The sequence below is a fragment of the Argiope bruennichi genome, chromosome 5, assembly GCF_947563725.1.
Source record: "Argiope bruennichi chromosome 5, qqArgBrue1.1, whole genome shotgun sequence".
Taxonomy (NCBI): domain Eukaryota; kingdom Metazoa; phylum Arthropoda; class Arachnida; order Araneae; family Araneidae; genus Argiope; species Argiope bruennichi.
Window position 1 is genome coordinate 102527034 of NC_079155.1, and position 26373 is coordinate 102553406.

General features: G+C 31.1%; 1 protein-coding gene across 1 annotated transcript; it reads left to right on the forward strand.

Moving 5' to 3' along the window:
• LOC129969683 (astacin-like metalloprotease toxin 5) lies at positions 1-26373 on the forward strand. Its single transcript, XM_056084350.1, has 7 exons — positions 1-56; positions 11066-11190; positions 16503-16579; positions 19931-20003; positions 21203-21326; positions 24029-24207; positions 26108-26373. The coding sequence occupies exons 1-7, from the start codon at positions 19-21 to the stop codon at positions 26350-26352; spliced, it is 861 nt and encodes a 286-aa protein (XP_055940325.1). The 5' UTR covers positions 1-18; the 3' UTR covers positions 26353-26373.

Below are 26373 nucleotides of genomic sequence, written 5' to 3' on the forward strand. Positions count from 1 at the left end.
AAGATGGTGACCTGACGCATGGTTAATCTGGACATGGTTTTTTCAAGGATTTTTACGTACGTGGTATCTTTAAAAATAAAATATGTCTCTCTATTGTGTGAATTGGACGAGATTATCAAATGAATAAATGCTTAAAGGCCCCGAGATGCGAAATTTTTAGAGTATTTTCAAGGTCATTTAATTTAGATTTTTTAAAAATTCACCACAGTCGTTAATTTGCACTTATTCAAATTCAAATCAAGTATTGGTTAAATTCATTCTCATATTTTTTGCACGTTTCACTTGCAAAATTTGTATTATCGAGTTAAAAAGTTATTTATGTTAATTTTATTATACGCAGGATACTAATATCAACTCTCAAATAAACATCCAGGTTTGAAATCTGAAAATAGGAAAGAACCCATTGAGAAAAAGATGAATTACCTATTCCTAAAGGTCCCGACAAGAATTAATTCAGCTCTGCTGGTAAGGCGCAGAAGTTTGGCGTGGAAGGTTTTTCATTTCTGTTTCCATTAAAATTGCGAAGCTCGCCGATAAATCCTTCTTTCTCACACTTTTCTAAAACGGGGCATTAATGCTACAAAATTGCAAAGTTTATTGATAATTATTTGGCACTAAGGCATGAAAAATTAAGCAAATAACTTCAATATGTAAAAAAAAAAAAAGAAAATGTTTAAGTAGAATGCTTTATATTTTATAACAAAACACAACTGCATCAACTGATATCAGAAACTGACATCGATTTCAATAATAATAATAAAAGGAAGAATATAGCACTTTATGATCTCCAAGATGTTTCTGTACTCTCCAGATATTTTATAAAATTATAAAGCGTCATATCTTTTTAAAATTATAAAGTAGCATACTATAAAACTTTCAAACAGTAATTAATTATGATTATAACTAGATTATATTTTCTGAAATCAGTTTGAATAATATATGATTTTAATTTTAATTTGTTCGATTGCACAACCTTTATATAAAGGAGTGCAAAAAATTAAATAACTTCCCAAATACCGTTAAAAAAATCTCGCGAACATGGAGCATCTAGGTAGTTGCCCACTTTGCCTATTTAATAATCTGGCCCTGCATCTTTGTAGATATACATTAAGATTTGGATGAAATCATCATAGACAAGTTTGCCCGTTTATGGGCATACGAACACAATGATTCAAAATTTCAATGCTCTAGATAGATAAATTTTAGTACATGATCTTTAACTAATCTTAAAGATAGCAAATGGATGAAATGATCCTTGAAATCATTATGCCAATGATTTGGTTGACAAATCTAAACCGCATTCTTTGGCTGGACCAGATTTTTTTCAGAATTTCATATAAAATACTAGTACCATTATTATTTGATGTTAAGTTCAGTTTAATAATACCATATACTCATGTTTACCGCCAAATCCGTTGTTTTTTTTTTATTTCTTTCTGACGTCATGATGACACGCGATTTCGCGTGAATTTCATTGGTTCGGATCAAGGATTTTTTCATGCATTTGCTATTTTTAAGGTCTAGTTGACCTTTACTTTAAATCTAGTGATGTCATCCAATAAAGTATGTTGCATCGATTGGTTAATGTTTCTGTCAAGAAAAATTCATATCTATATAAAATGTAAACTTTTAAATTTTTTCAGAAGCTTTTTTTTATTAAAACAAAATAAAATATTATTTATGTCATTTAATTTTTTTGAGGATACAATTAATTTAAGTGAAAGCAAATAAATTTTTATTGAATATTGTATAACTTGTATAAATCATTCGGTAGCGAGGTAATTATTAGCCTGCGGTTAAATACACAAGTTCCAGAAAATCGAATATATATTTTAAACGGAATAGAATTTATATATATTTTTTAATATATATTTCAAATTTTGACACAAAATTGCAATTGTAGTCATAAGATCACAAACAAAATTTGTTTATTTTAGTTCTTTCATTTTTGAGTTTTATGCGTGAGAAAGACCAACAGAAGATCGACTCAAAATTCGATGGGTTGAAATTCGAAAATATGGTTCAAAATTCGATAAAAATCTACACATTAGATTTTATACCTAAGAAACAAATTTGATGTGCATAAGTTGTTGCGTTTTTAAATTGTCATATTCAAATACGTGCAAACGTACAGATCGATATTTGGTCAATCTCTAATCAGATTTGGTTCCAATTTTAATATGGATCATTTTAGATGTATCTATTGTAGAATCTGTATAAAATTTATTTATCTACTTTTTTATTTTGTAATTATGATTTGTACTCAGAGAGTCGGAAAGACAGACTTTCGCTGCATAGAATTTCATTCAAAATCTTATAGAAATCTCCAAATTTTATTCTACACACCAAACTTCATCCATCATCAAAGCATTTTTGTAATCAAATGGTTCTAAGAACGAAAAAAATAGTTAAGAAAATTACTCTTATCTTTTAGACACACACACACATACACACACACAATATTGCAAACATAATTTATTTTTCAGATCCGAAAGAAAGCAATTTGGAATTTAACTTCAATGTATTTTACCTCGGGAGACATAATTTGTACATGGAGAAAGAAGATCGATGATAAAGTGACACATCTGGTTTAGTCTCGACACAAGTTCAAAAGGTGACAGAATTTTTTTCGTTCAGCGATTTTACTCAGAGATTCTGATAAGGATTTCTTTAACAAATGTCGATTAAGGAAAGGGTTTATTAGGTACCTTCGAAGGAATGCGTAAATATTAGGGATTCTTATTCTTTCATTCTGAGCGTGGAAATAAATAAAAAAGCTGTATTTAGATCAGAAAATAACAGAAAATTTTAAAATGAAGTAGCATCGGCAAATTTAAGATAAAAATTAAGAAATTAATTAAAATTTAAATTAAATTAAGGGATCCCATGACACCCATATATGTATGTAACAATATTTTTAAATCCTACTTAATTTTCAAAGTTTTATCTTAATTTAGCCCATATTAAATTCATTCTGAAATGTTCTCTTATTTCCTGATCCAATTCCACTTTTTTTTTATTTAATTAATTCAACAGAAGCTCTATAAAAATGCCTAAATCAGCGGTTCTCACGCTGCAAGTGAAGGGATAAAAAATGTCGATCCAAACAAATTCTCTTAAAAGATATCTAGATTTCTCTATCCTAAATCGACACATGTACAGGAATCTCTATCAGAATCTCACAGTATATTATCATGGGGATAAATATTTCGTTCGCTCTTTTCTCTTTTGTCTCTTGTGTCGTTCTATTAAGTGATGTACCTCCTCGTCGTTTCTAGTACATAAATTATACCCCTGGGATGGAATAAAGGGAAGTTTAAAATTCGAAAGTGTCTTCTCTCTCTTTGGCCACGAAACTGTTCAAAAATTATGTGTTTACATGCATTTATGAATGCTTATTTACAATTTTTTCAATACAAATTTACGATTCTTGTCTAGTTTTCATGAAATTTGGCGAACCGGCTCTTTAAGACAAGTGGAAGGTCACTATTAAATTTTCTAAGTTCCAAAATTCATTAAAAATATGTTGATTGTAAATTAAGTAATAATAATACACTTAAGTAAGTTTCAAGTTAGTTATAAGTAAGTGTTTGCTGTTTTCAACTATATCTTATGAAAATATTATCTGATGAAAATCATTTTGGGTGGATCCTAGCACATCCCACCTCTTGGCGTCTTTTTGAATTCTCGCCAAACGAGTGGTGATAACGTCGCCAATGTGGCAACCTAGACGGAATATTTTATTTTTTATTATATTTATTTTATTTTTATTATTTTTTTATTATTTTATTTTATTATTTATTTATTTTTTATTATTATTATTTATTTTGTTCCTTATATTTATTTTCTTTTATTTATTATTTCTGGCCTTCAAGTATCGTTTTCTAATTGAAAAATAATAATAATAATAACAAATATTCAATTAGTAGTCAACTTTTCGAGATTTCAAATAAGTCGCCAAGAGGTGGGCCCATCTAGGATTTTACCATCATTTTTACTCCGCTTTTAATATTATCTTTTTATTATTATCGATTTCACTTGCATAAATTTTTTTTCTCTGATTTTAATAAAAGTTTTAAATTGAATTTTCTGTCCAACTTGAAGCGTTTTTATTGTTATAATGAAATTCAAATCAATTCATTCAATTGCGTGCTTTTGCCAGTGTTCAAATTTAACAAAATTACTTTTCTTAGCCAATATTTCCGAAGAAGGAATTTCACTCCCACTTTCATTTCACAGTATACGCGCTTTTTAATTTACGCGCACCCTAATTTGTAGTAGATTAATTCTATAACGCCCTGTATTTTTCAATCTAATTAAATAAAAAAAAATAGAAATTTTATATGAATGCAATCCATATTAATAGTTTAACAGTCAAGAAAACTAATATTCCAGGCGGATAAACTGGCCGCCAAAGGTGGTTAGTCACAAAAAATTAATATCTAAAAATAATTCTCCACCCTCCCCACACACAAAATTTTTCAATGCTTTTTACTAAATCGTTCTATGACATATATGTTACCTTTAAAGTATGAAACAAGTCAGTTAAGATAAATAAAATTATTGACTTCTACGATTTACCTAGGTATTCTATAGAATAACGATTACTTGATCGTTAAAGTGTGAAATACTGCACTCGAAAGTTCTCTGAACAGGTTTTAGCCGCTTTTAGTCAATTTTTTTTACTCTAGATTTTAGTTCAATTGCACTCTAGATCTAGATAATTCAAACAATTGTACTCTAGATCAGTACATGTGAGCAAGAATTAATTTCCATTGAAGAAGTTCCGAATATTGACACAACGCTCTGATCTGTTGTAACAGCTCAAAGTTGAGGCACTGGACAAGGATTTAAAAGGTGCCTTTGTAAAAAAAAAATTTTATAGTAAAAAATATGCGTGTTTCAAAAATAATACGCAATGCAATTCAAAGTGTTATCACAGCAATCCTTGCTCTAACAAGTAATGAAAAGTAAAATAAAGGTATTTCATAAAATTTAAATTAATGTTCTCTTAAATTTTTGTTTCAGCAACAGTTTTTCTTCCCAGCATGTATTTTTTTGATAAAATTTAAATATAACTATTTCTGCAACATATTCTCTTTTTTTCCTTTCCATTTAACAAATGTTAACAATATGAGCAATATTAAACTATATCATCTGCTTTTCCTTATTATTTACCAATTAACCATCCGCAATAAAATAGGGATGAAATGTATTTTTCGTGAGATTTTAGCTGTTTATGATCAATTAATTTATAAAATAACTTTGAAATTGTATATTTTTCATTTTAACGGTCTATCATTAGTTATTTCATAGAATAACTAGAATAACTTTTTCATAGACTAACTATTTAAAGTATACAATTTTTCATCTATTATATACTTTAACTGACTTGTCTAGTTATTTCATGAAATATCTAGTTATTCTATGAAATAATTGAATTATACACTTTAACGATAACGTATCTATCAAGATACAACGATTTTTTACGACCCAATAATTTAACAGATATCTTAAAATATATTTAAAAATGCCCCCCCCCCCCACTCCCATCTTAATCAGCCCTAATATGCATAGTACTGCTATCAGCCCTAAAAAAAAATCAAGATGCTTTTTTTTCAATGCTACATACCTTGTATTTCTGCGGGAGTCCTTTTGCCTTACAGAAGAAGTTTACAGCACGTTCATACAATTTGAGAGCCATAATAAATTGAATCCACCTTCATTCGTATTTTTATCCTGTCGTCATCCAATCAGAGCGCCTTTCTTGGACGGCTTCTGCCAATCAGAAGAAAACTGAAAACGAGGCAAAATTGAGGGGGCTAACAACAAAATGAACCGTCTTTGAAAGTTCTAGAAAAATAGGGATATTTTTTATTTTCATTTTAAAATCATTTACATTAAATTAACTGGGATCTTACATTTTTTTGTTGAATAATTGACATTTTTATTGGGGAAATTTTGACATGTTAATATTATTGATATTTTTATTGCTCAAATTCACTAATTATTGACATTTTATTCTTAAATTCTTGACATTATTAATAATCATAACATAAATAAGACATAAATTTATTTTTTAAGTTATTGGCATTAATCGTTAAGTTAATATTAATTAATTGAATAAAGTATTTGAATAAAAATATTAGTTAAAATATTAAGTAAATTATCAAGAATTATTGAATTATCAAGCGATCTGATTGATAGATATAAGCCAAATTTTTTTTTTCCTTCTCAGAAATGTCAAAATTTTTTGGAGATAGCGCATCAAATCTTGAGATATAATTTTTTTGACAACTGTAATTCTTTCTTTTTGTATAGCTTGCATTCAAAAAAGTGAAAAAAATATAATTGGATCGCTAGATTGTGATTGTTGACATATTGCAATACCCCCCCCCCCCCCAATAAATGCCACTTTTAGCACTAAATTAAGAAATCAGGTTCAAAACAAACTCTGGGATTTGTGGATATTTTTTTTTAGGAATCACACTCTAATTGTCTTCTTCAAAGCAGCGTCCACCACTAACGAGATGCAAGATTTCTAATTCTTCAATAAAGTGATACATAAGACATACCATTTACCATTGATTCCAAGTCCAGTTGCTGTAAAAATGGCAGAACAAACCGATAAAAAAAAGAGATCTTGATATTGCATGAGGACGACAGCAAGTTCCTTTCTTGTCACCTTGTTACTGCCCGGTGAATTGATATTTATGACTTCCCATATTGTCCACTTAGCAAATGCCCGGAAGTTGCGGACAAAGTGCTTTGTTTGCCAGTGATGAGAGCTGCGGACAAAGATTTCGGTAGCAGGTGATTTCCATTGGACTCAGCGAATATATTACAATCAGTGTGAGCTTTGTATGCTATTTTGCAATTAATATATGTAAAAAAAAATGTGAAAAAACTGTTGAATGTTTTGTATTATAAAGCTAAATCGACGCAATGCATATTAAATTAAATAAAAACAACGTAAAAAATAAACTTATAAATCTAGGGAGAACAATAATAATAATAATAATAAACTAGTTTAAAATACAAAAAAAAAAAAAAAAAATCGAAAATCATTTTAAAGCAGTAAAAAGATTTTTAAATGTAGTTTAAATTAAATTAAAAATTCTATCGAAAAAAATAGGATAATTAATTTTTTTTTCTTGAAGCCAAAAATTTGAGTGGTGTTGGGGATTTCCTAAATAAACTGGAATATATTAAGATAATTGAAAAAAAAAATTCTTCTAAATTTAATAAGAATAATAAAAATGAAAAAAAGTTTTTTAAAATACCGTTTTAGTAGTTAAAAGTCGAAGAAAAAGTCTAAAGAAGTGTGGAAAACTACTAAATATAAAAATTTTAAAATTCTTGCTGAAGACCAAAATTTTATAGAAATGCACTAAATAAATGGAGATTTTAGTGTGACGGGAATTTACTAAGTAAAATGAAATTCACATTTATGACATATTTTTAATTTTTTAATGACTGTTCTTGGATGTAAAAACTATATAATGTGTAGCAACAAAGGCTATTATGCCCTTAAATCCAAACGGTTGCAAATAATAGATGACAAACCACTTAAGAATTTAAATAAAGATATTTAAATTCTTTTTGTTGTCAAGAGCTTCAGACAGAAGAGAGGGAAGATTTTAAGATACAGATTATACGCTTATTAAATTGAATGATTTTAAGTTTTTTCCAGCACAATTCTTTAGGTTGAATACTTTGTGTATATTTTTACAAATCTGTAATGTTGCTTTCCAACACCGTTAGTTTAATCACTGGAAAGACCGTTTTACGATTAGCTGTGTTGAGTGCTGATCGGATGCCGAATTAGTAATCCCAGTGCTTGGCAACAAACTTGATGACCATTTGGCGACTTGGCGACAAAATAGATAATACTGGAATCTTCCAGAATTTTAACGATAGAGCTAATAGGAACGAAGGTATGCCTTTTTGTTCCAGAACCTTCTCTGCTCGGCTCCGAGAACTATAAAAGACCGGCAGTTTCAGATGTAGACAATCGCGGAAAGAGTCACCGAAAGGTTTTGAGTCGCATAGCGAGTCAACGGCGAATAGTTGTATCAGTCCAGTGAAGCTCAAGCGTTGTATGGAGCTCAAGTGTTTGCTGATTTGAACTGTGTGTCAAATCCTGGTGTTTATTACAGAAGCAGCATCGAGTCGTTTGTGAAGTAGCCAGTCTTGTATTAGTGAGTCGGCATTTGAAAAAAGCTAAAGCGAGGGGACTGGAGAATTGTAGGCGTTTGGAGAGTAGGCCGTAGAGAGTAGCTACAAAGATTCCCTCATCCTGCTCAATTCTGTCTGGCCACTTTATATGTTATGGTTGTTATTACTACCTATTATTACTTGTGGGTTACTGTTTGTTGTAGTGTGCTGCTGTATGTTGCCCTTGGAATGTGAAGAAAAGAATATCTTCCATTTTCCAGTTACTTTCACCCAAGTAACTGGAAAAGGGAAGATATTCTTTTCTTCATATTCCATGGGCCATTTCCCTCATATCTTCGGCGTTTCAAGCTGTTTCCTAATGCATTCTTGCTGAAATCTCGATGCCACGCCGATCCACTACGCAACAGAATGTATGCTGACTTCTTCCTTCCATATGACCAAGCCAACATCTGAACTAGAACGAGTTTGGTTCCATAGTGTTGCCTTTTCTAAAGGATCCAGGATGAAAATTTGGAGATGGATTCCTCATCTTGAAGAAAATCAAGATCTGTTTCGATTTCAAGAATGCTATTCTCAAGAGTAGCACTATCTATACATCTATATATTTATTTTCTGTTTTTTTTGTGTTAGTACATAATATGTATTTGTGCTGTTCCGTATTTTTTTTTCTTCTTTCTGTTCCCATTTATAATTTTTCCTTAATATTTTTATTATTTTTTGTCTGAATTTTGTAATCACAAACTGTAAGTCTGTTTATGTAAAAGAGTACAAGTTTTTAACTTATCTCTGATGGTTTGCTTTACAAGCCAAAGCTACTTTCCATCTTTTTTATTTCAAATAGCTCATTGCTTTCGGCTTTCTTTTGTCCAATATTAAAATTCCTTAACCAAATTTCAATCAATAAATGTCAGACGTCGTACAATAGTCACAGGGATGGATTCACTAGATTTCACGCTGAAACCCAGCGATTTTCTCGTGAAATTAGTACTTTATGAAGAAAATAATTTTTATTGTTTTGAAGAAATATTGTTAACAATGATATGAATTGCTTATCGAAAATTGTATAAAAAAAAGAAGTGACCCGATGGGAGCAAATGGATGACTAGTCAAGAAAACTGTTTTCTGGTTTTCCTTGCGTAGAATCTTCTATTTTTGGCAAACAGGAGTACAGGGTATGCGCTCACGAACAATGCAAAAATACTTCGTTTGGGAAATGTCCCCTATATTCGACAATGAAAGAAAGCTTATTCATAGTCATAAAATTACTACTTGTATAAAATACCATAAAAAACAATTTTCTAGTAACAAATAATTGAAAATAACGATAGCTTTATAAAGCATAAACAATTTTATGATTGAAATGTTCAGTATTTGAACACAAAATGATAACTCAGTTTGATTGGAAGCGATTTGTTTTTAAATTAAATCTGATTTAATCTACACAAAAAATTGTTATAATTCTGTCAGCATAATTTATTTATTTGATGGAATTTCAAAGCAGCTAAACAGTGTTTTATTTTTTTATTTATTTAAGAGATAGTGATATAAGAAATAGATTCACAATTATTAACTTATCTAGAGAATCTGAAAATATTTAATCTCTTTTTTTCTTAGTTTATAGAAGAGTCCAGATCTTGATTCAGATATCTGCTGTTAACTTAACAAATCTGCAGAACATGCTACAGATAGCCGGTTTATTTACTTCCTTATGTTTTCGATTGCTCAATCAGTCTCACCATATTCTAAATTTTATCTATATATCTTAGTTTTCTAGTTATAGTGTTACATTCGGACAACCGGACAGACAAACATCCTGACAACGGAATTTGCTCAAAATTTGATAGAAATCTTCAAATTTGGTGTTAAGACTATATATCAAATTTCATCTTTCTAGCTCAAAACATTTTTAAATTTAAAAAAAATCAATAACTAAAAAAAAAAAATCAATTAATAACTTGTGCGAGTAAGCTAGTTACTAAAGACGGCGAATGCATTATAAGTTCTAATTCCAATTATTATATCCATTTAGAAGTATTTTCATAATTACTTTAAGTTTTGTCTGATTACATTAATTTGTCCTGGCATAGGGGTAGTACGTCTTCCTCGTGTCCTGGGTTCGAGTCCCGGTTCGGGCATGATTGTTCTTCATCTGTTCTATCTATGACATGTGTGAATGTGCCCCCCTGTAAAAAGGGGTTGTACAAGCGAATGTGATGCGTGAGTAGCTAAGATGTACTCTTGGCCCTAGTTGGCGCTACTAAAACAAGAGACGCTCCCTTGGCTTAAAATCGCCGACTTTGTCAGCGAGCTTGTCCATGGCAAGTGCCATTATAAACAACAAAAACATTAATTTTTTAAAAATCACTATTTGAATGCAATGTTTGCAAGCAAATTCAAATATTTTTAAAAAGAAGTAGACTATTATTTATATGCTATCTTATAACAGCGTAGCATTATTTAATATTGTAATAATAAACGATAAAACATATTAACCCGATGAAAACGCGAAATGTAGCAGAAAATAGACTATTTTCCAGCCAACAGAAAAACTGTGTCATCAAAATTTCACAATCCATCAATCAAACCCACATTTTATTTATCAATTTCTACATAAGCATACATTCCACAAGCGTGTATTCCTCGAATATCAATCGACGAGATATCCAGTGTTGATATAATTTAAATTGCCTTCCGAAATCAAGTATGCATTTTGCAGGGGCGATGGTATCGTCTAGAATCTAGAGATCCTGATTTGAGTTTGATTCTTAAGCGAAATTTCTGACTATAAATAGTTATTAAAGTTTAGCTTTAGAGTCAAAAAACTGCTTCCCCTGAAGTCTTTCATGATGTTGTGGAAGCTCATTCTAGGTCTGCTTTCAATTTACAGCGGTCGTCTGACGGAAGGACCCTCGGGCTATCCTCGTGAAGTATTGGAAACCTGGGGTCTAACCACTTGGAGTCATGAAGCTGGGAAACCAAAACCTTGGGAACCTCAGACACCTGCAGAACGATGTAAGTAAATTTTAACATAATAATGTGAATAGAGGTCAGTATACTATATCTAAAGTGTTTAATGAAAAAATAGAAATCGTTCACAAAACTCTGTAGGGCAGATGTTCAAACTAGGCCTGCCAAATAATGCATATATATATATATATATATATATATATATATATATATATATATATATATATATATATATATATATATATATATATATATATATATATATATATATATATATATATATATATATATATACTTATGGGCTGGTTGGTGTTTGTTAAAAAAAGGTTTTAAATTTTTAATTAATTAAAATTATCAAATTTTGGCGATTTTTCTCAATACTTTTGAAGCATATTGCTGCACAAGAATTATTTTTATATCGCTTTAAAATTAAATCTGTGGTCTCACTGCAGCTCACTCGCATATAATCTAATAAAGATGTTAACTTCCTCTCCAAGCAAAAAGTCAAAGACCTTAAGCAAGGCTGTGAATACTACGAGTGCTCAGATTTTTATATTTAGTCTCTCATAAGGAACATTCGGCTCCATGTAATATAACGTAGAAAACTGATTATGTATTTTGAACATCCTTATTTTCACCGATTGAAAATAAAATATGATACACAATAATAATTTTAGAAACAAAATGACACATGAAATTTTATTTATATAAGTCTTTGTGGTTTTGAGTTATCGCAGCTGCATGCTTGCGAATGTACAGATCGAAAGATAGTTGATACTTTGACGGATTTGATTCAAAATTTAATGAAAATCCTTACTTTGATAAATTTTATTTCTCCAAGTTGCTGCATTTTTGATTTATCGATCTTCAATGCATACGAAAGTATAGACAGACCGTCAATTCCTTTTCCGAATTGTTTCAAAGTTTGACATAGATCCATACTTTAAACACTGTTGTTGCTTATGGCATTTTTCATAGACAAACCCACTGACGAAGTTTGCCATTTTAAGCCGAGTTTTAGCGTCTCTTGTTTCAAGTAGTGCCATCTAGGGATAACGGTATATTTTAGATACTCACACGTCACAACCCTTTTCACGTGGTGGACTTTATTCATACATTTCATTCACAGATCGTAATTGAGACCTGAATTAGAGAACGATCACCTCTGATTCAGTACCTCCAGTGGTACTGTCTAGACCTGGAGGACTTTGTGGCCACGACAGATTTATACGTGCACCAGCGTCCATATACACGAAGAGTCTTCAGCCAGCGGGGTTCGAGTTCCCCACCCAAGGGATGCGAATCCAACGCCCAACCAACCAGGCTATCCCGGGTTGTTTTTAAATGCTAAATCTGGGAATTACATTTTATTCAAATAGTTTTTCATGTTTTGTAGTTATATTAATGAGACAGTATAATATTAATTACATAATTTTTGCATAAGTTTACTATTGCTATTATTTCTTACTTAGAATGCACTCTTCGTTTCATTTATTTGTGCAATTTATTTGCACATGCTATTTCTTCAACTTTTACGTAATTTGGCTTAAAAATAACACGTCTAATAAAATAATAATAAAAAAATAAAATAATGCTTGCTAATAATAAAGTATGACACAAAAGGTTTCATTTTTGTCTTATAAGAAAAATACTTTTATTTAACAATCGCTGAAAGTCCATCTGAATATCGAAATTTGTCGGTGTCAACAAGAAATTCTGTTCGTATTTCGCGAATAATCTATCATTCATTCACGTATTTGTTATGCATTGATATTCTAACAGAAATAATTTGCCTTTTTCAATTCCTACTGTTTGTTCACCCTCTCCCTATATACATTTATATATTGTTACGAATCTATGATGCTGCTTCCCAGCATAGTTGGTTCCATCATCAGAAAGACTGTCTTACTGTCATCTGTATTGGACGGAGTCCGGGTGTCGCGTCGGAGGTCACAGAGCTTGGCGACAAACTTGGCGACCATTTGGCGACTTGGCGACGAATTTGGCGACTTTGGCGTCAAAATAGATTATACCCGAAACATCGAGAATTTTCCCGATCCGTCCATTAGGAACCGAGATAAGCCTCGAACGTTCCTAATTGGTTGAGAGGCTTCTAGCCCCGCCTCCTGAGACCTATAAAAGGAGGCAGTCTGCAGCTGCCGGGAGTAGTCGGAATCGACGGTGAAGAACGAGTCCTCCAGAGATTAGCAGAGCAGCGACGGAGTCAAGCTAGTGCTGAAGTAAGCTGTGCGCTACTGTCTACAGTAGAGTCTTGTTGTGTGCACGTCTCGGCTGAAGATAATTGTCTTCTCTGTGCTGTTTTGTGTGTCTTCGTGTAACTAAACGTCGTTTTTTTTTCTACTGCCGCCTGCTGAATGAGCGTTCTCCACACCATATAACTTCCACTATCCAAACGAACCCGGAAATTTCGTAACAATATCTTGTTCAAATTTTCAATCGTTAATAAAATCCTTTTTATTCATCCACTCAAGTTCAAATACATTTTTTTTAAAACTTTTAGTGGATGGCACTTGATGTTAATACAAATTTTTCAAATATTAATTCCTTAAATAAATTAAATTAATTTTTAATTACTTTAAATAGAGTTTTAGCAGTTTGTAATGAAAATTGAAATCAACAAGCAGTATCTCAATCTGCAAAATGTAAGGATTTCAGTATTTTTCACGTGAAGGTGAAGAATGCGAGTTCAATTCTTGCAAAAATCAATAATTTTTTTGATAATTATTTAATAAAAAGCAACTAAAATAAAAATTTTCTTTGTAGACCTAAGTAGGAATTGAATTATATTTTTTTATAGTGCTTATTTTTTTAGTTGCTACAATTGCTAAGAATTATAATCAAATTTATAAATAACAAAACTTCCATTTCTTAGCTAATTAATATTCGTTCTTTTAATTATTAATATTCATTGCTGTTTATTTATAATTTCTCAGAAGTTTAATTTACATTTTTCAATCGACCATAAACACGTTTTGCTGATAATGGCGAAAGCTTTGAGTGTTTGTTGATAAGATAGCACGTGTCAGTTTTTATCAAGCTTAAATGCTTGCATCTGATTGAGTTTAGTTGTTCCTAAAATTTCGCTTACGACTGTGTTTACCTCTACGTTTATTGCTTATGAAACGCTATTTTTCACAATGCTATAATAGATTTATATTTCATTCATTAAAAAATACTTGCATTATTTTTTATCTCATTTTATATATATATATTACGGTCAATGTAAATAATTGGTTATTATTAATAATAACCAAATAAGTCGGTCAAAGTGAATAATTTATGAGCATTTATCACATTAACAGGTTATTATTAATAATAACAATGAAGTTTGGCCAACGTCAGTTTTTTGCGCTTTTTTATGCATTGGCAGCAGCTAGATAATATCAGTTGATTGTCTATTTTACAAGTTAGGTTCCCGATTATTTCGTTGCTAGTTTTTGGCGTTTATGTTATTATTTTTCACAAATTAAGACAGTTATTTTAACTAATTTTACTACGACAAACCATTAGTTATTTACAAGAAAAGAATAAATCTTTTTCTTCCCCTCAACAGATAGATATTAGAATTGTTCAATGACTTATCCCCCCTGCCCCCCCCAAAAAAAAGACGAGACTAATTAATTATGAAATAAAAAAAATTAGAAAAACATATCATATAAAGATTTTATAGCAAGGTTAAAAAACATGTACAAAAAGGCACACCCATGTCCCAATCCTATATAAATAAACCGTTTAATCACTTTTGCCAAACTTTATTGGCAATTATTAATAATAACTGGTTAAAGTGAATAATTTACGATATTTCTCACTTTGACCAAAAGAAGCGTTTATTATTAATAATGACCGACTAGTATTAATAATAATAATAATTAATAATTATTAACATTGACCATAACATATATATTTAAAATATATATATATATATATATTTGAAACAATAAAAAACTAAAGAAACAGTTTCTCACAGCATAACCACTGAACCGATTTTTTAGACTTTATTTTGTATGAAAATTCATGATCTAGATACATTATCAATGGTCACTTATCCCTTATCACCATTTTCGAGAGAATACCTTTATTTCACTGTGTACTCTTTATAAAGGGAGAGGGGACCATGCCAAGACTCACCAGAACCGACCAATGTATCGAATTCGTGATTTTTTATTGCACATGACAAGTAGATGCATCATCAGAGGTCGCTGCCTTTTACCAACATTTATTTTTGAGAAACATCTCAAAATAAAAACCTTTACAGAACCCCCAACTTGAATGATAGGACAGATTTTGTCAATTTTATTTGCCTATTAATTTCAGCTTTTTACAAGTATTGCTAATAGACAAGGAAGTTTTATGTTAATTATGCAAATGCAATTTTAAATAGTACTTTCTTTTTTTGCGATGAGATATAGTTTATCAAAGTTGGTTGATTCGACTGGAGTAATACTCTTAATATCGGGGATGAACAGCGAGTCATTGAAGGCTGCTAGTTATAATTTGAATTATATTAAAATAATTTTCTCGATTCTTAATTTCCTAATTTTTACCGATTTCGCCAATTTTTATTTCTATGTAAGCTCACTATCTCGAAATACGCCATCATTGTTCGGCCCCTTCCATGCTTGTGTAATATTTTCAAACTTCATTATTAAAACTTTAACACCAATTAATATAATAATATTTCAATATATATATATTATAGAATATAGCTCCAAACTTTATCGTCAATTAATATAGTAATTTAAATAAATTTTCATTCTCTACAATTGGTTCCACTTGATAATGAATATGAAAGTTTTCATGAGAGACATTCAACATTTTGTAATATTTAATTTCAAGGAATGACAAGTCAAATATGTCGGAATAGCTTGGTTGGTAGGACGCTGGTTTCACGTCTCTTGGATTGTGAGTTCGAATCCCGCCGACCGAAGACTCTTTGTGTACATGTTGGCTGATGTACGTGTATATATATATGTATGTATGTCGTAGTGGCAGACTCTTCCGAATCGAGACAATACCCCTGGGGGTACTGGATCATAGGTGATCGTTTTCTGATCCAGGTTTAAATTACGATTGGCGAATGAAATGTATGAATGAAGTCCATCCCGTGAAAAGGACTGTAATGCATGAGTAGTAAAGGCGTACTCTTGTCCCTAAATGGCACTACTAAAACAAGAGGCGCCAAAACGCGACTTAAATTCGACTTGTCTATGACAAGTGCCATAAACAACAACAACAAGTCAAAAAATAAGTTGTGAAAAATTGTACTTTTCGGTACATGAATAAAATATGGTTTTGAAAAATATTTGCATTCTATGGAGGTTCTTATTTTTTTCCAGTGATTGCTGAAAAAGCTCTTCACAACAAGAACAGGTATGGCGGAGACATGAAATTTGTCCGCAGGCAATTAGTAGGAGTGAGTATTTTGAACTATTTAATATTAGCAACTAAGTTGTCTCCATATAGCTTTCATACAATACCTAGACAATCCCTCGGGGACACCTAAGGATGAGAGGCTTCCGGCATAGTGGTTGGTTCTCGCCAACTCTGTGGGCACACGAAAAGGTGAGGGTCGGAATCTTTTCATCGATGACAGGACGTATTTCCTTATGGAAGGGTTGTACCGTGGCCGGTGATGACCCTTAGGACTCAGTGTTGCTGTCGCGGCGAACAGGTCATTCAAGTTTTTCCGTGTGCTTTCGGGAGGGTCGGAGTAGTCAGTCTATGACTTACTATACCTAGACACCAACTTTATGGCCCGAGTTGTCACTGTTTAGAAGTTAAGAGGGGGTAATGTACACTGGATAAGAATATCTGGATATTTCTTAGTAAAGGACGTTGTTAATTGGACACAGAAAGATTTAATAAAATAATATAAGAAAATATCATTATGATATCGCCTAATTTTAGTAATAATAATAATGAACAAAACTTTTATTCCTTATATTTTTAGATATAAAAAAATAACCAATTCAACATTTGTGGAAGACATGAAAATAGTTAATATTGCATTTTAATAATGGAAAGTATTCCTGTATATTATTCATAAAAATCATTCCCAAAAGTTGTCTATAAAAAGTGCATGACAAGTAAACTCATTTTTATGTTGCAATATTTCCAAAAATTATAATCAAAATAAGGCAAACATTTTGGTTAATTTCTTTAAACACATTTAATAAAAACTGCAATTAACATATTAATATTAAAATTAATTTAAAGTATAAATTTCAGTAAATTATGTTTAAAAACACTACGGTAAAGATAAATGTGAAGTAAAATCAAATTCAGATTTTTTTTTTTTTTTTTTACTTATTTACCATTTTAGTTAAAGGATATTTATTGGAAAATAGAAAAAGGTCATTAAAAAGTATTTACGGTATATAAATAAACAATTTTTAAAATATATTAATATTTAGATAAATGAAGATCGCTTTCGAATTCTCTGTATTATCTGGACAATAAATAAAGCAAAAGCCCCCCAAAATTTCAAAATAATGGTACAATAAATTCAAAATCCTGAAAATGTATCGTGTAAAAAAAAAAAAAGACACAACTGAATGCGTTTAGCTTATCCACGGAAATGGGATGTAATTTACCTTTTACTTTTGTAACACACACACACACACACACACACACACACACACACACACACACACACACACACACACACACACACACACACACACACACACACACACACACACACACACACACACACTCGCGCACACACACACACACACTCGCGCGCACACACACACACACACACACACACACACACACACACTCGCACACACACACACACGCACACACACACACACACACACACACACACACACACACACACACACACACACACACACACACACACACACACACGCACACACACACACACACACACACACTCCTTCTCTTCAGTTAGGAAACAGAAAGCGATTTATTCCAAAATGAAATGTTGCTTAAAACAAGTATTTTTATATGCTAGAATATGACAGTATTTATAGAAATATTAATAAAAAAATTGTGTATAAAAGTGAAAAAGAATGAAGAGAAACAAAAATAAACACTAATCGATAGCCAAAACGAAATTGAAAACGTAAATTAATAGCGAATATCGATTTATTGTATCGGGACTCATAGTGAACAGTTATTCATGATCATGAGACCAATAGATCGATATTTTTCGAAAACTGGCACAAAAAATCAATTTATCAAAAATGGCGATTTTTTTTCAATAAATAGAAAATTGGCATAGCCCTAGATGGAAGTAAGAGAAACGATTATTTGTGATTATTTTGATAATACATAATTAGTGAAAAATCTTGTAGACAAAAATTTAAATTTTGATGGCCATCAAGAATTTCACTAGAAAAATGAACTTTTAAAGTTAACAGATGGATGAATTACAGTATATTAAATAGATGTTTGCGGCAGTCAATTTCACAGTACATTTTACATAGACGGATTTCAAATTTCTGTGAACTTCGAATTATTTTCAATAAGCAATTTATAGCTAGTTATTCGAGTCTCTTAACGTATGTTGGAAAGTCAGCTTTTCTTTTAAGATTTCCGAAATTAAAATCCAAAAAAGGAAATAAAAATATGGTACACTTTTCTGTTAAGATATTCGAACATTAACTATGAATAGAGTAGATAATTTGGAATAATTAATGTGGGAAAAGGCAACGATCAATATTATTACTTAATACTGATTGGATCACTAAGTATTATTAATTAATACTTAAAAATAAATTTAATACTTTAAAAAGTAAATGGATTACTTATCATATATTTATTAAGAAATGACACAAAGTTAATACAGGGACAAAACCTTATTTAACTAATGTCGTAATTAGGGATGCGTGTAGTTGTGGTTGACTCCAATTATTGCGACTTGTTAGAAAAATAATTTTATCTTTAAGAAAGCTTTATTTGCTTTTTAAAGAAATTAAATAATTAATTTTTGACTACAAGCTTCATTGAGGCGAGTGCGCGTGCGTTCTGAAGAAAAAGGAGAGAATAGTGTGGTGAAAACTTATAAGCCAGATAACAGCTACGGAACACGAGTAATTGCTTTTGTCTTGTGGTTTTGTTACTCGGCTGCGAACCTCAAGGTCATACGTTCTATCCTCGCTCATAACAATCCGCTACAATAGCTTTTTAGAAACATAGCGCCTGTCAAACCCGGATGATGGGCAGATGCGTCATACACAACTTCGACGAAGTCTGTAGTTTACAGATTCATTCTGATATAAGATTGATGATATTGATATTGATACACTAACATAAAACATATAAAAGGGTAAATGAATGTGAGCGGCACATCTTATCAAACTGCTGCAGTCTCGGCAGCCAATTTAGGCGCGAAACAATCATGTGATTATCATGACGTAATCAAGGACGTAATATGCGCCGTATAGTATGGGAACTATTGAAATAGCTGCTCCCACTTTGATTCGGTCTAGTTTATATATTTTAATATTTAGGAATTTTCATAACAGTATGATTCAAAGCTCAAATAATAAATATAAGAATTTCGTAAATCTAACGGTTTTACTTTGTTCCACTTAAAAAATTTCAAATCTTTTTGTTGAAGTAATAGTAATTTGAAATTGTATTGGAATGAGAAGCATCAAGCAACTCTTCTAATTTATAGAAAAGTAACAGTTTGCTTTTTTAGAAATAGAATATCTATTGCCTGATTTTGTATCTACGATTTACTTATGAGCCATTTTAGATTTACAGATTTTTGTATTTTTTTTTCTTCCAGAACAGCATTTCCTTTAAAGATATGTATTGGCCAAATAAGACTGTCCCATATGCCATCGACAAATCAATTCCAAGTAAGCGAAAAATCATTTCAGACTCTTTGAACAGAATTAACAATTTTCAAGGAAATATGCAAAATTTGTTTAACAATAAATATTCAAAATGCATGTTAAGGGGGACATGAAGCGTGTACATTTAGTACTTAGTTTGCATAATACGAAAGGTGTTTTTTAAGTAAGGGTGTGCGGTGATGGTAATGAAACAGGAAGCTACAGGGTCAATCCATTCGATTGAGCTAAAAATAGAATAGGGGTGGCCGAACGTCCATTCTTAGTTGTCTGAGATACAGCACCTCCTCAGTTAAGGATTAAAACTGCGAATTATTATCCCTTTGCTATTGCCGCATTGAAAAGAGACAGTCGACTCTCCATGGCCGAATAGTCATAGCAGTGGTTTCATAAGCAAGCGATCGTAAGTTCGAATCCAGTTAAAGACAATGCGATTCACAGTTTGGGTAAGTATTTAATTCCTTGATTTTTTGTTTTCCTTTATTTCATATTCCAGAAGATTCTGGACCTTTCTTTAGTTTACCAGACAAGTGCTCTGGACTTTTCTTACTGTCTTCAGAAAAGTATTCTGGAACTTTCCCTGCTAGTATAAAAGCAGAAGATCTGTCAGTGACTGTGTTCTGAGTTCAGAGTTGAGTTAATAAATTGGTTTAGCACTGCTTCTTGTGTGTGTCATTGAGTTCCACCCTAGAGTACCTACGTGACACTATTATCCCTTTCGATAAGTCTAAAGGGATAATAGGAAGGAATGACCGACAAAACTCAATCCAAAATCTGTTATATTGCTGAAGTAAATGAAATAAACAAAACAAAAAAACTGAAGAGAACGGATACTTAAAAGATACCATCACTTACTTAAAAAACACCTTTCGTATAATGCAATATAACAGACTTTTTATATTTGTATTTTAGTTAACTAGAAATTGATGTGGCGTTTTTCAGTCAGTTCTTATAAGAAAACATATTAGTTAAATCAAGTTAATTTAGTTTTACATTAATAAATATTTAATTAACATTTTTTAAAGCTGTGCTATAATGCTATAGAGATATGGCGTTATAATAAAGATTAATGTTTCCTCTGAATGGGAATACATTAATTCTGATTACAAGATACAAGATATAAAAATGGAGGTAAGAAAATAAAAATAATATATTGAAATGATTCTTGAATAAAATTAATATTGACAATTTTTTTCTCTTCCTAGGCAAGTATCATAACGTGATTGAAAGAGCTGTTGAGCAGTACCATAAATTGACTTGCTTGAATTTCGTGAAAAGAACTAATCAGAAAGACTACATCAAATTTGAAAAGATTAGGAATGAGGATGGGTAAAAAAAACTCTCTATGTCAAATGTTTTTTTCTTTTTTAACGACTTTTTTCTCATATGAAGAATTATATAATAAGGATTTCAACTTCGGTAAATGCCTTGGAGATTCTTCAGTATTCACAGTATTATTCCACACGAAAGCATGAATTCACAGCAGAAGTACACAGATGAATCTGAATAGCAACACAAACACAAATCAGTAATAAACAATAGTAATAATGCAAAATGTTCAGAAAGAACTCGCTCAACTACTCACATGAGCTCATCTCAACTAATTCACTATTTATCTAGACAACTGATTGTCAGTTTTTTTTTCTTTCGACTTTTTATTGTTTCCGTGACAGGAAAAGAAGCTTTTAGAATGATATCGTAACCTTGCTCTCAATAGATATATCACTAAAATTCTATCAGTTTCAAGAGTTTTCTTGTTTTTGTCAACAAATTCACTTCCAGGCTGGGAGTTGGTTAGCTAACATCTATTCTGCAGCATCAAAACTATTTGTAAAACTATCTTCCTTACCAGGAGATTTACTAATATTACTAGTTAGTAATTCTGTCCGGACTCTGGGCTTCTTTCCGGCTGCATGGGTGATTCTATCCCTAGCTCCTCTTTTTTGTCTTACACCCAACTCGGGTAGGCTGAGGAGCGGAGGGTGTGTATAGTTGCAATGATATAACAATTCTTCACAATATTATGAAAATGATTCAATTTCAGCCTCTAGAGATTCCTTCAAGTATGATGTGTATAGTTGCAATACATTTAACCCGAATTCCAGCTGAAAATGATGTAGTGCTCTGAAAACATATAATTTGTTACTGATTTTCCATTTCTAAAATTCATGCATTCGATAGTTTACGTTTGTATCTCCAATTTCATCTATTTGTTTATTGAATAAAGAGAGAGAGAGAGAGAGAGAGAGAGCATAAAGAAGCATACTAGAAAGAAGCATACTAGAATGCTTCTTTATCCCAAATAGCAAGCTTTATGGGATCTTGAAACTAACAATAAACTACATGCTATTAAACCTCATGTGCAAACATGGTCTTCATTACCGAATCGAAAAGCAGACATAGTGGGGCATTGGGAATACTAAATTCACTTGTTGCTAGGCGAACAACCACCTCTACGTTCTCAATGTGACTGTCAAATGTCTGTCCAATATATAATGTCAGAATGCCCGAATTTCAATCCTGCTATTTTTCGAAAACTTTGACATTCTATCCGATTTTTTTATTTGGTAAGATACCATATGATCAAATTTTTGCATATTTGAAGTCCATCAAATTTTATGCACTCATTTAAATTCTTTGTTTTGAAGTACACTTTATGTTATTGTGCGTTGATATAATTTAAACCCTGGTTTGGAGCAGTATAATCAAAACCATGACTCCTGCGCCAGGAAGATTCAAAGAATCTGTGGTGGTAACATTATAAGCCAGTTAACAACCTCCGGAGAAGAGTGTACACTTTTGTCTAGTGGCTTTGTTACTCGGCTACGAACCCTAACGTTGCGAGTTCGAACCTCAACCTGCACAAATCCAAATCCCATGAAATTCCATCTTCCCAAATCCCATCTTCATCAAATCCCATGAACTCATTGATCCTCATTAAACAGATTCTGCATTGTGATGTAGTCTTTAACAAAGTATATTGTTTCTGTTTTTCAATAAATCTTTTTGCATGTGCATATGCATAAATTAAAAGGAAACTCCAGATACATTTTCAGGAATTGGCAGGAAACTCCAGAAGTTCGAAATTCGAGAGTATTCTGCAGTGAAAAAAAAACAAAAAAACAGAACAGGTGAATTTAGTGTCTCCATGTTTCAATATTGATACACTACATGCACCAGTTTGATTGATAGTGTAAACTGAAGATTAACACTTTGACTATCATAGTCAGATTAACACTTAGACTAGCGTCACTACTGAGCGGTGGACCCACTTTTAAGAAATTCAGCGCGGTTGTCAAAGTTTTAATTTTGAATTACAACTTATATTGAGAGAGAATTTTTATGAGCGTAAAGCGCGCATACACTGTAAGAAGAATTTTACAATTTTTTTTGCAATTTGTGACAAAATTAATCAGATGCGGATTACATGGCGAATATATTTTTGAAATGAAATTTCGGAAGCACCAAATGTGGGAAAAAAATCGGAAGTGATAGATTAATTTGCATTATTTAGGTAAGAAATAATTTACTAATTGTACTTAAGAACTTTTAGCTGTGGCATTTTATTATTGTTTTGATAATGTATTTTTCTGTCAATATTGCAAGAGGTGATCTATTACTTAGTTAGTTACTTCTTAGATGGCGCTACTGAGATATTCCAATCTTTGTAATAGAGAAATATCATTGAAATCGTGATGCTTGCGGCATCACGAGCAGGCATCGACTAAAATCTTTTTACTAAAAAAAACCTTACATCATTAACTGTAGAATTAGAATTTAAAAGCTATAAGGAAAGAATGGAATACAGAAAAGGATGAATCACACTCACGATACTCAGTGGCGCCATCTAATTATTAGATCCGGAGTTAGTTACTGCACGAATGCATTTTGTACTTGTTTTACTCCAATGAAAGCCTTTTCGAATTTTGCGCAATTTTTTTTGTCTCTTCACTCCTTCCTTTTTGCGATCCCTGATTTAAAAGGAAATGAATGAATTGATTTACTTTTGATGTCTGTCATTCTTTCCATAGCTGCTGGTCTTATGTTGGTTATAGCAAAACAGGAGCCCAGACGATCAATCTAGACGAAGGTTGCTACTATATCGGCACAATCGTCCATGAGATAGGCCATGCCATTGGGTTTTGGCATGAACATCAGAGACACGACAGAGACAAGTATTTGACCATCAATACGAAAAACATAATGCAAGGTAGGGCATTTTTTCTTAAACTTTTTTTTTTATATTTCTATCGACATATTGAGAATTTATAAAAGAAGAAAAATAAACTGTAAAAAATATGCAAGATGAAAAGATATGTAAGTTTAATATATTCAAAAATTAGCTGATAGAGTGATATTAGAGACAGATGCCAAATAAATAAATAAATAAATAAAAATTGGAACTTGGATTATTGGATTGGAAGTTGGATTATTTAATGTCACACTAAATCAATTACAAATAAAACAAGATTTCCAATTTTTTCCTAAGTATCCACTTAATAAGCTTCGAATGCTTGTTAGTTTAAAAATGCCATCATTTTCCCACAAATATTTTATTGAAGTTTGTCGACACAATGAAAATGATTATATATTTCTATTTATTTTGCCATCTACCAAAGGCAACAATAAAAATTTCAACTGGCAACATAAAAATATGTTGATTTTTATCAGTATTCTATGTTTTTACTTATATTCATATTGTTTTACTTACATTGTACTTTTACATATATTCAATGTTAAAAAAATTTCAATCCATCAGGAATTTAAAATATAAGCATAATCAATCCAAAAAGCATTAAAATACGAGGAATTTGAAATTCAATTATAATCAATTTTTCAGACATTAAAAAGCAGTACAATAAGAATTTAGAAGTTGAGAGCACTCGATTTCACAACTTTAAAAACCCTTGAAGAGTTTAAAAGTTGTAACATATAAATAAAAATGAATACAAAAGAAAAAAAAAATTACAATAATTTTTATCATTTTTCAAACAACAGACTTCTTTTATTTAAACTATCTCAACAAAGCTTGATAAAGTAACAATATGCTGCTAGAATCTAATAAGTAATTCACGAGCTTATAGATAAAAGATCAATAAAGATTCAATAAAAGTCCTCTTTCGTTGATTTCTGAAACTACATTTTTCTGTTCCTTGGAAAAACATTTTACTCTAATGACATTCATGCAATTCCGATTTTTTTACGATAATTCATTTTTTGATAAATTAAAAAATTTTTTTTTTTGGAATTTGTGATGAACCCTGTGTTATGATTCGGAACATTACTTTCGTTTTAGAACCAGTTTATTTTTTCACAACACGAGACAGAGAGATACATGAGGCTATTTACATATGGATGATAGAAATTGATTCAAGTATTTACAGATGAAGTATTCTGAAATTGATCAAATGATTCATCCTTCAAAGAGATGAATATTTAAAGTAAAAATTCCCTTTCTTAAAATAAACACAATTCTACCTAAATCAAAACTGGGTTGCCAGATTCCAAGTTGAAATAACATGCAATGCAAGCTGTGCAATGAAAACAAACAGAAAACCTAAAATTTATTAGGAGTGACAATATCCTATATATTATGCATCACTCATCAGAATTCTTCTTGAATAAGATTACGTAAAATACAAATGTTATATCTTCGATTGATAATTAATTTTTATCAAACGAACTTATCAATACGCTTACTCTTGCTCAGAATCATTAACTCTTGAGATTTTCCCAATCATTTAAATTCTTCTTGCATAAGATTAAGTAAAATATGATTACGTGATGATTATCTTATATTATTTAATGAATCCATTTACTCTTACTTAGAATCATTAATAAATGAGATTTTCCAATAAATTGAATTCTTCTTGAACAAGAATAGGTAAAATATAAATGTTGTATTTTCAATTGATGATAATCTTTCGTTTCTTATTTCATCAATATGTTTATTTTTGCTTCGAATCACTAACAAATGAAATTTTCTTTGAACAAGATTAGGTAAAATACAAACGTTGTATTTTTAAATTGATGATTAACTTTCCTTTCCTATTTCATCAATATATTTACTCTTGCTTAGGATCATTAACAGATGAGATTTTCCATTTCAGGTTTGCAAGATCAGTTTACCTTAACAAAGCCTCAAGATGAAATAATCTACAGCAATTTCGATTATAACTCAATCATGATCTATGGCAACTATGCTTTCTCGACGGATCTATGGAATTTAAAGACCATTGAAGCCAAGGATAAGAGGGAATTGACAGAGCCGTTCAACAAACCCGGACTCGATAACTCGGACATTCAAAGAGTGGAATGCATGTATTGCAAAACATGCAAGGAAATCAAGCCATAGATAGAGATCCAGCAATGATTT